The 12076-nt window shown below is 34.2% G+C and overlaps 1 protein-coding gene across 1 annotated transcript; it reads left to right on the top strand.

The window, feature by feature from the left end:
- Positions 1 to 2258: 2258 nt before the first annotated feature.
- On the top strand, positions 2259 to 4163 carry LOC131050071 (inactive LRR receptor-like serine/threonine-protein kinase BIR2). The gene has a single exon (XM_057984206.2). It carries the CDS (start codon positions 2259 to 2261, stop codon positions 4161 to 4163), a length of 1905 nt encoding a protein of 634 aa, XP_057840189.2.
- The last annotated feature ends 7913 nt before the right edge of the window (positions 4164 to 12076 follow it).

Below are 12076 nucleotides of genomic sequence, written 5' to 3' on the forward strand. Positions count from 1 at the left end.
GTTTCTTTGAGATAGGAGGTTGGATATATAGAGATTTGATTGTAGGTTTAGAGTTGGTTGTTGACAACTCATGAAGTTTTATCTATGTTGGTTTACCCTAGTTTAAGGTATGGTTAGCTTAGATGAATCAAGTGTAGACACCCAAATATGTCAACTTAATTAAATGAATACTTAGCATTTATTTGATTATTTAACCATCAATCAATAATTAATTATTTAATTAATTCACCCTAACCCTCTTCTCCTATTAATTAAATAAATTATTTAATTTATTTGATTTAATTCACTTAAACCATATTCTGACTTTTAATTAAATAAACAAATCATATTTGTTTTATTAAATACTGTCTCACACATTTAAATAACTCAATATTTATTTAAATCCTAAAATCCCATCCCTCACATTTAAATAAATAAATATTTATTTAAAATCCTAAAACCCTCAAATGCAAGTTGCACACTAACCCGCCTTCTAGATTCTTCTAATCCCTTCTAATTAGCCTAATCCCCTCCTAAACATTTGCACATTCCTTAAGAAGGGGTCACTTCTCAAAAACATGCAAAGTCTTCATAAACCATTAAAGTCTTTATCCCTTCTACAAGTTAACCCTCAAATGGGTTTCACTTGTTTGTGATTCCTATCGATGAATTTACAATGTATGATGTCAAGTGGGATAATGTTAGGATTAAGGTGCCATCTACCTTGTAAATCCTATGAAATGGTTCCGACATCCTTGGAAAGTGTCTTAAAGCACCTAGGATGTCTTCGAAAAATAATTTGTAATATTTAATTCTCACCATTGTTTGTAATGCATTCATAATGGGTGATGGGTTACACTAGCAATAGTAAAAGTGGGTTGCAAACACAAATATTTAATAATTTGTTTTCCCCTTATGGATGCATAAAATAAGATATTAGATGACTTAAGAAAGTGGAAAAAGAGTGACCTATGGGCTTCTCCAACTAGGAGTATAGAAGAGGCAACATGTGTCTCTTGGTTTTCAGCCATTGATTACATTTAATGTAATGTTCATGTTGCAAGTATAGGTACATCCATGTTGGAGGGAAGTTATTGGAATCTAAACTGATGTCTTTTTCGAGTGGAGGCATTCCAAGGGTTGTGGTCGTGAGTAATGAAGAGTCTTCTTTGTGAACCTCTATTGATGGTTTTAGAGCTCTTGCCATTCTATAAATTCATCCATTAGGTGTATATTTTATGTGTAATAGAATGGGGAACAATTGAATGTAGTTTTCTCTATAGGAATGAAGGACACATAGGAGGCATAAGGAGGTTGTTCATACGTGCAGCTATGGCAGAGGCAAAGAGGAGAATAGAAGTGATTGTATTGTAAGAACTTTTATCGTTGTTAATACAAGCTTGTCCTATCTTCTTGGTGAAGTTTTTTTCCCACAAGGGTTTCTCCATGTAAGTCTTGTGTTATGTGTGGATGTTATGTTGCTAATTTATGCCTTATTATGTTATCTTATGCCGATGTAATCATTATTTATTTTTGTTATAAGGTCACATAAGATAGGTTTATTAAGCATGGTTAACAGGCTAATTTTTGACATCATAAGAAGAAGGATCTAATAATTGGGTTTTCACAATTAAGGCAACTCAATTTTTCAGAATTGTATATGAGTTTTAGATTTCCATGTTGTTGCTATCCAAGCCATCCTTTGATTAATTTATTGGATATCGGATAGACACTGATCTCCACAATCTTCATTATTGAACCTATTTATTTTCCAACACTACTGCCATGTAATATTACATAGATTTATAAATCAGTAATATGGTTTTTCCAATTCATTTTACTACAACACAATAGTAATTAAATACTTAATTTTCTTAATTTTCATAAATTTCTTCTTCATCGATGAATATGAATTTAAAATAAAACATCAAATTTTAGCTTTTCGTAACTCGCACTGACTCGTTTTACCACATAATTTGCGGAACTTTGCAAGATAAAGACAAATTTTGTAAAGTCATGTCGTGCGAGTGGGAATGCAATCTTCATCTGGAAAAATAACTCCAATTACGTCAAGTCGTGCGAGTACAATGCCATGCCGTGTTGACTGGGAATGGAAATGAAGATGCTGCCCATAATTTTCGTTGCTCTTTCCCCGGAAAAAGCGGTCACTTGCAGGGAAAATATGTCCATTTGAAATCAAACACAATCATCTCCACTGCTTTATTGTCAAAATTATAGGGAAATAGTATTGGTGTTAGATGAGCTGCGCTGTCGACGCCATGACAATGTTTGGATATTTTATCCTCCTCTCTTTCCTCTTCTTTCACTTGCCTCTCTGCCACAGCCTCACGCTATTACCAGAGTTTGATGAAGATGACATTAAGTGCCTCAACCAGACCAAAGCAGAATTGACTGATCCAAATCAGTCTCTTTTCACATGGCGGTTTGGGAACAACAGCCAAGGCTTTATCTGCAACTTTGTGGGAATTCAGTGCTGGCATAACGATGACGGCAAAGTGCAAATTGTTAACCTTCCTGGAATGGAGCTTTCGGGATATTTCCCCAACGGCTTGAAGTACTGTGGGAGTATGACTAACTTGGATCTCTCAAGCAACAATCTTTCAGGTACAATCCCAAAGGATCTCTGCAAATGGCTTCCCTTTCTTGTGCAAATTGATCTTTCGTCAAACCACTTTACTGGGTCGATTCCTCCCGAGCTCGCTAATTGTACTTATCTGAATGTCCTTCGCTTGAACGACAACCAACTTAATGGCTCGATACCATGGGAATTGACGCGGCTGGAGCGGCTCAACGACTTCAATTTCAGAAATAATAAGCTTACAGGGCCAATACCTGCTAAGTGGTCTGCTAATAGCTCCGACCTCTTTGAGGGTAACGCTGGATTATGTTCGAAACCCTTGAGCAGGGAATGTGGAGGACCAAATTCAGTGAATCCGGTGGTTGTTGCTGCGTTTGTGCTTTACGGCATAGTGATTGTTATCTGGAGCGTTCTCTGCATTCGCGGCTGGATCTCAAGACAAGCATCTCGAGGGACACCACTGCCACCATTTAGGCAGCCCCTTGATCACGTAAAAATTCGGAGATCCAAAAAAGTTTGTTTGTTCGAGAAGCCAATAAAGAAAATGAGAGTGGGTGACCTTGCGGATGCCACGCATAATTTCAGCGAAGACAACATCATATGGAGTGACAGCACAGGGGTGTTCTACAAAGCTGAGCTGCCCGACGGTTCTCTGCTGACAGTAAAGAGGCTGAGGACCTCCGAGCAGAGTGAAAAGGAGTTCAAGTGGGAGATGAAGACATTGGGGCATCTCAGGCACCGAAATCTGCTCCCACTTTTGGGTTACTGCATCGCCGACGCCCAAGAACGGCTGCTTGTCTACAAATACACGGCCAGAGGAACCCTACTCAATTGCTTCCACGGCCTTTACAGAGACCGGAATGAGTTGGACTGGCCCACCAAACTTAAGATCTGTATAGGAATTTCAAGAGGACTGGCATGGCTTCATCACATCTGCAATCCTCATATCATCCACCGCAACATATGTTCAGGAGTTATTTATGTGGATGATGATTATGAGCCCCGTATCAGTGGGTTCGGATTAGCGAGATTCTCCAGCGATGAAGGCGAGACTTCATTTTTTTCGCAGCAGGATTTGGTGAACGATTTCCAATACGATGCACCGGAACAGGGTAGGAATATTCCGTGTTTGCCCACATTGAATGGGGACGTGTACAGTTTTGGAGTAGTTGTGCTCGAAATTATAACGGGGCTAAAGCCTGATGATGTGCTCATGGAAAAGCAAAGTGGGATGGAATTAACGTTGATCGAGTGGATACGTGGCAACAGCAAGCGCGCAGAGCGAGTAGTGGAGAAATATATAGAAGAGAACGGTGTATTTTCAGAAGAAGAGAAATCAATGGTGGAGGAGTTGATGGAGATGGGTTTTAGGTGTGTAAGATATAAAGCAGAAGAGAGGCCTTCAATGTATCAAGCATACCAATCTTTGACGAAGACTGGTGAGAAATATGGAATTTGGGATAACGAGGTGGAAAAACCCCATTCAGTGCGCAGCTCCATGGAGATATCAACAGTATTCAACCAAGGAAGGGAAAAAGCAAGGTACATTGAATGGCGCAGATTCATTCCAAACTTTTCCGAATAAGTTTGCACTGTTTTATATTTCATACGTGGACTTTTAAGTGCTAAGTTCGATTTTTTATTGTTCGTTTTCAACTCTTATTTTTAAAGAATCGAAGTATTGTATAGTTTAATGTACAGTAATTTCATTTTAATGTGTTTTTAAATAAATAATTTTTAAGAAAAGCTTTAACTTTATGCATAATATGTTGTGGCTTTCTTTCCTCCTCCAACCAAAAGTGTACAATTGGTTTTTGTTAATTTCATTTCATAGTCAAAATAAATATTAATGGTTAAATTATGAAGAAAAAATAATAATTTTTTTTAATTAAAAAATAGTACCATTAATTACTTGTTAGATTTCAAATCAAGTAAAATAAATATGACTTGTTATTGATAAATGGTCATGTCTAATTTGATAGTGATAGAGGTTAAAATGACGAAGAGTTCTTTGAGAAGGTCCTAGATTGCTAAAAATGTACTCTAAAAATGTACTCTATTTCAATTGCATTATCTTGTAACACTTTTGGTTATGCCTATTAGCTGTAGATGGTTATGCCTATTAGCTGTAGATGGTTATGCAGCTTACAACTGCATTTTTTTGTTTCTATATATGTTTTTATATTTAGTGTTAAATGATATTGAACATTGTTCTTCCATTACTTTTTTAAACAAGATGAAGCATTTTCATTACGATTTGAGCCCTAAAAGGTAAACAATGATTAAAAAAAAAAACTTGTTATAGATGAGCACTACAACATGTGTAAGATGAAATTAAAACATACGAAGTAAGAATTTTTATCTCTACGTTTTTTGCCAATTTATCATGTGTGAGCTACAATGAATAAAGTACACTGAAGTAAATAAAAATTTATTTTACAATATTCAATAGAAAATTGTGTACATTTAAAAGAATTCAAAATTCTCTACTATACACCATTTGGTTATATTTTTTTCAAGTCATATCTTTATTTTTGTAGTATAGGATGAAAAGCTTAATGTATACCATTAATATTTCTTAGAAAAATTCTAAGAATGTATTTGAAATTTAATGCACTTTCCAAAGTAATAATGGTGGATTATGAATTTATTACATTTTTGCTACTTTCCTCTAGGGGTATTAAGGGTTCAATTGACTTCATTTTTAAGATAGTTCTTAATTTCAAAAAAAATAAAATTAAAAAATATATTTGTAAGATATCTTCTATTCTCTCTTGAGTTATGAAAATCTTCCTCGATCCCTTGCAATCATTTTTTCTATTAAGTTGTTTACTTGGTATAGGAGGTTAGTGTTTTTTATTATGTTTACAAGATACTGGGTCTGCGTGCCTCTCCAATTAGTTTTTTTTTTTATGAGACTGCTACTACTACTATGTTTAATTTTGATGATACTCAAAATACTATTATTATGATAGGCAGATAGTGGCTAGTTAGAGTTAGCAGGTCTAGTTACAAGGACATGTTAATATTCGACTATTTTTGAAGGTTGATTGTGGCTCTCTGTGACTGGGTGTTGGTGGCCAGGGTTTTGTTGTTGTTTTGTGATTTTTTCGTCTCATAGGTTCAAGGCCTTTTCCCTGCTAACATAATCAAAAACAAAAAGTTGATGTATTTTCACCTTTTCTTAAATTCTAGCATTTTGTGTATTCTTTAGTTTAGATACAAGGTTTGTATATCTTCTACTTACCTTAAAATGTCATTTAAGTGTTCTTACATTCATGTATGATTGAAGTTTACTTCTTTTACGGAGATGCATCTTGTGCATAATTTTTTTTTCCATAGGAATAATGTATGTGTTGTTTCTTTTAGACATGTTTGGAGGTATATTGTGGCTATCTCCCTCCCTCTTAGTGCCTATTAAACCCCTTACCTTCACTCATGCTTGTAGGAGATAATAAAAAATAGAGATTTGTGTGAGTTCGGTAAACTATTGTTAATAATACTATTCGAATGCCATTATCTTATGTGCTCAAAATTGTATTTTCCTTCTAAAGAATTTTTATAATATTTTATTGTTAGTGACATCATTTTCATTGTGGGTTTTGCTAGAGTATGGATATAATTCAATGAGAGACAAATTTCTACAAGCATTTTAAAAGAAGAGAAAAAAATAATTTAAAAGAAAAAATGAGTGCTTAAAAATAAGTAGTAACTTGTTAAATATTTGTGGGGCCATTTTTTAAGGTTTAGGAAGATCCAAAGCAAATACAAACTAACAATTATATGTAGATACAAAACACAAAAGATGAAGAAAAATACATAACACAAATAACATAGAGATTTAACGTGGTTTACCCAAGATGGGCTACATCCACAGAATACAGTTGTCCAATCTTTTCTTATTATCCATTAAATCGGTACAACACCATTACAATGCCTTTTTATATTCCAATTACTTATAACAAGCAATTTTTAGGGCAACTCTCAAAGTCGGTTATTTTTAGGGTTTTTTTTCAATGGACCATTGGTTTTTCAACAAAAAATGGCAAAAAAAATTCCTCAGGGGCTGCATCCCTGAATTCCTGCTTGGGGCCAGCCTGGCCCCGAAACTCGATGAGGATACATAACAAGTGTACAGTACTTGCATGAGAAGTTGCCACATATTAGCAATCTCCCACTTGGAGACTGATCCTGGATGACACTGCTAAACTTGCAACTCCCACTAGATAAAAATCCTAGACTTGGTAGGAAATCAACTTCTGTCGTGGGACTACCTTCATGAACATATCTATAGGATTGTCACTTGTGTGAATTTTCTCAAGCCATAACTGGACATCCTCCAAAACAGACTATATGATATGGTACCTGAGCTGAATGTGTTTTGTCCTCAAATAAAGAGCATAATTCTTTGCAAGATGAATGGCACTTTGGCTATCATTATACAATGGGCTATCCTCCTGCATCTGGCCCAATTCCTCCAGAAAATGTTGTAACCAAATCATCTCCTTGCTAGCTTCAGTAGGAGCTACATACTTAGCTTAAGTGGTTGAAAGCACAACAACCTTTTACAACCTAGAAATCCAACTAACTGTAGTTCCCCTACAATAAAAAAATATCCTGTAGTACTCCTCCTTATAACAATATCACCTGCAAGATCAGAGTCAACATAACCTTGTAGAGAAACATTTGATCCTTTGAAACATAATGCCTTACTAGTAGTACCTCTCAAATACTTGAGAATCCATTTGACAACATTCCAATGTTCCATTCTCAGATTGCTCATATATACCTTCTCACAACTCCCACGACATGTGCAGTAGCTGGTCGTGTGTATACCATTGCATACATCGGACTACAAAAAGATGATGAATACGAGATGCTAGACATTTTATTTACCTTTTCTAATGTCTTTGGACACATCTCCTTAGTCAATTTAAAATGACTAGCCAAAGGTGTAGCAACTAATTTTACATTCTACATGTTAAATATCTTAAACACCTTTATATACTCGCTTTGCAACAAAGTTAATGTTCTAATTTTTCATGTCTCGTGAAATCCTCATACCAAGGATTTACTTAGCCACACCCAAATCCTTCATAGGAAATGACTTTGCTAATTTCTATTTAAGTTCATTTATTTGTTTCATGTTAGACCTAACAACAAGCATGTCATCAACATAAAGTAACAGGATAATATAGCTGCTGATTTTTGGAGACAAATGAGCTCAATATGGATTGTTGTCCAACAAGATTACATGATTGTGATCAAGAATTATATCCTTTCGAGGTTTATTGGGCAACTTGATGGAGCTTTGTTTAATCTCAGTATGGATTGTTGTCGAATACTTTGAGAATATATAATTTGAGAGTTTGAGATTGAGGACTTGGGAATTCATCACAAAGCTACACCCTTCTGAGGGTCACGAGGCAACTTGTTGGAGCTTTTCTTGATTCAAGATTTGATTTATAAAAAAGTGATCTAAAAAATATGTATTTATTTTATGTAATCAACAAATTTTGTTATGTAAGCCTTAAGGGGGAGTCTCTTGGTTGGGTGAAATTTGAGGTTTTGATGATACATTTGTAGGAACAATGTAATAAGGGGGAAAATGTTAGCATGGATTTCTATTTCAATTACATTATCTTGTAGCACTTTTGGATATGGTGTAGATGGTTATGCAGCTTACAACTGCCTTTTTCTGTTTCTATATATGTTTTTATATTTAGTGTTAAATGATATTGAACATTGTTCTTCCATTACTTTTTTAAACAAGATGAAGCATTTTCGTTATGATTTGAGCCCTAAAAGGTAAACAATGATTAAAAAAAAATATTCTTGTTATAAATGAGCACTAAAACATGTGTAAGATGAAATTAAAACATACGAAGTAATAATTTTTATCTCTACATTTTTTGCCAATTTATCATGTGTGAGCTACAATGAATAAAGTACACTGAAGTAAATAAAAAATTATTTTACAATATTCAATAGAAAATTATGTACATTTACAAGAATTCAAAAAGCTCTACTTTACACCATTTGGCTATATTTTTTTCAAGCCATATCTTTGTTTTTGTAGAATAGGATGAAAAGCTTAATGTATACCATTAATATTTCTTATAGAAATTCTAAGAATGTATTTTAAATTTAATGCACTTTCCAAAATAATAATTTGGTGGATTATGTATTTATTACATTTTTGCTACTTTCCTCTAGGGGTATTAAGGGTTCAATTGACTTCATTTTTTTAATATAGTTCTCAATTTCAATATATATATATATATATATATATATATATATATATATCCTTTACTCTCTCTTGAGCCCTTGCAGTCATTTTTTCTGTTAAGTTGTTTACTTGGTATAGGAGGTTAGTGTTTTTTATTATGTTTACAAGATACTGGGCCTGTGTGCCTCTCCAATTAGGTGTTACTTTGGTGATGACTACTACTACTACTATGTTTAATTTTGATGATACTCAAAATATTATTATTATGATAGAAAGATATTGGCTAGTTAGAGTTAGCGGGTTTAGTTACAAGGACATGTTAATATTCGACTATTTTTGAAGGTTGATTGTGGCTCTCTGTGACTAGGTGTTGGTGGCCATGGTTTTTTTTTTTTTTTTTGTGATTTTGTCGTCTCATTGGTTCAAGGCCTTTAACCTGCTAACACAATAAAAAATAAAAAGTTGATTTATTTTCACCTTTTCTTAAATTCTAGCATTTTGTGTATTCTTTAGTTTAGATACAGGGTTTGTATATCTTCTACTTACCTTAAAATGTCATTTAAGTGTTCTTACATTCATGTATGATTGAAGTTTACTTCTTTTATGGAGATGCATCTTGTGCATAATTTTTTTTCCATAGGAATAATCTATGTGTTCTTTCCTTTAGACATGTTTCGAGGTATATTGTGGCTATCTCCCTCCCTCTTAGTGCCTATTAAATCCATTACCTTCACTCATGCTTGTAGGATATAATAAAAAATAGAGATTTGTGTGATTTTTGTATCCTATTACTAATAATTTTATCCGAATGTCATTATATGCTCAAAATTTTATTTTCCTTCTAAAGAATTTTTACAATATTTTATTGTTAGTGACATCATTTTCATTGTGGATTTTGATAGAGTATGGATATAATTCAATGAGAGACATATTTCTACAAGCATTTTAAAAGAAGAGAAAAAAATTATTTAAAAGAAAAATAATTTGAAAAACAAATAATACAATTCAAAAAACATTAAATGAGTGCTTAAAAATAAGTAGCAACTTGTTAAATATTTGTGGGGCCATTTGTTAAGGTTTAGGCAAATCCAAAGCAAATACAAATTAACAATTATATGCAGATACAAAACACAAAAGATGAAGAAAAATACATAACACAAATAACACAAAGATTTAATGTGGTTTACCCAAGATGGGCTACATCAACAAAATACAGTTGTCCAATCTTTTCTTATTATCCATTAAATCAGTTCAACACCATTACAATGCCTTTTTACATTCCAACCACTTATAACAAATTTTTTTTAGGGAAACACTCAAAGTCGATTGTTTTTAGGGTTTTTTTCAATGGACCATCAGTTTTTCAACAAAAAATGGCAAAAAAAATTCCTCGAGGGTTGCACCCCCTGAACCCCCACTTTCTTAGGGATTGTGCCCCCGAATTCCCACTTGGGACCCAACTTGACCCTGAAACTCAATGAGGATACATAACGAGTTTACAGTACTTGCATGAGTAGTTGCCACATATCAACAATCTCCCACTTGGAGATTGATCTTGGATGACATTGCTAAACTTGCAACTCCCACTAGATAAAAATCCTAGACTTGGTTGTACCTTAATTCCTTGATTTTAAGTCGAGAAGGCCGAGAGAAACTGAGGACGAAATCAACTTCTCCCGTGGGACTACCTTCATGAACATATCTACAGGATTGTCACTTGTGTGAATCTTCTCAAGCCATAACCGGACATCCTCCAAAACAGACTGTATGAAGTGGTACCTGAGCTGATTGTGTTTTGTCCTCAAATGAAGAGAATAATTCTTTGCAAGATGAATGGCACTTTGGCTATCGTTATACAATGGGCTATCCTCCATTATCTGGCCCAATTCTGCCAGAAAATGTTGTAACCAAATCATCTTCTTGCTAGCTTCAGTAAGAGCTACATACTCAACTAAAGTGGTTGAAAGCACAACAACCTTTTACGGTCTAGAAATCCAACTTACTGTAGTTCCCCCTACAATAAAAACATACCTTGTAGTACTCCTCCTTATATCAATATCACCTACAAGATCAGAGTCAACATAACCTTGTAGAAAAACATTTGATCCTTTGAAACATAATGCCTTACTAGTAGTACCTCTCAAATACTTGAGAATCCATTTGACAACATTCCAATGTTCCATTTTCAGATTGCTCATATATACCTTCTCACAACTCCCATGACATGTGCAATAGTTGGTCGTGTGCATACCATTGCGTACATCAGACTATAAAAAGCTAATGAATACAAAGATGCTAGACATTTTATTTACCTCTTCCTATGTCTTTGGACACATCTCCTTAGTCAATTTGAAATGACTAGCGAAAGGTGTAGCAACTTCTTTTTCATTCTGCATGTTAAATATTTTCAACACCTTTATATAATCACTTTGCGACAAAGTTAATCTTCTATTTTTCATGTCTCGTGAAATCCTCATATCAAGGATTTTCTTAGTTGCACCCAAATTCTTCACAGGAAATGACTTTGTTGATTTCTATTTAAGTTCATTTATATGTTGCATGTTAGACCTAACAACAAGCATCTCATCAACATAAAGTAACATGATAATATAACTGCTATTATCCAATCTCTTAAAATAAACACAATGATCAGAATGACATCTATGGTAACCTTGTTCAATCACGAAACTATCAAATTTCAAATACCATTGTCGTGGTGCTTGCTTTAAGCCATACAAACTCTTCTTCAACCTTTGACCTCATATCCTTATGGATGTTACATGTAGATTTCCTCCCCATGGAGAAATTTCTTTTTAAAATCTAGATGTTCAAGATTCAAGTCTTCTATAGCCACAAGACTTAGAACACTTCTAACTGAAGTTATTTTTACAACTGGAGAAAATATTTCATCAAAATCTATACCCTTTTTCTGTGCAAAACCTTTAACCTCGAGTCTGGCCTTATATATTTTATGTGCTCCATCCTCCTCCTTCATCCTATAAACCCATTTATTTGGCAAGGCTCTTTTTGCTATAGGTAATGGGACTAAGTCCCAAGTCTAATTCTTCATCAAGGAATCCATTTCCTCTTTCATGCCTAGCTCCTTGTTTGTTTTTTCGAGACCAACAATCTTTCTTTAAATGTCTTGGCTTTCTGTAGTACCATCAATCCTTTCTTCCTTTATATTGAGAGTGTCCTTTCTTTGACTTCCCTCATGACTTCTCGCTCCAAAGGCCTTTTCCTGTTTCTTTTGATCTTCCCCTATTCTC

Source organism: Cryptomeria japonica, chromosome 3 (assembly GCF_030272615.1).
Source record: "Cryptomeria japonica chromosome 3, Sugi_1.0, whole genome shotgun sequence".
NCBI lineage: Eukaryota > Viridiplantae > Streptophyta > Pinopsida > Cupressales > Cupressaceae > Cryptomeria > Cryptomeria japonica.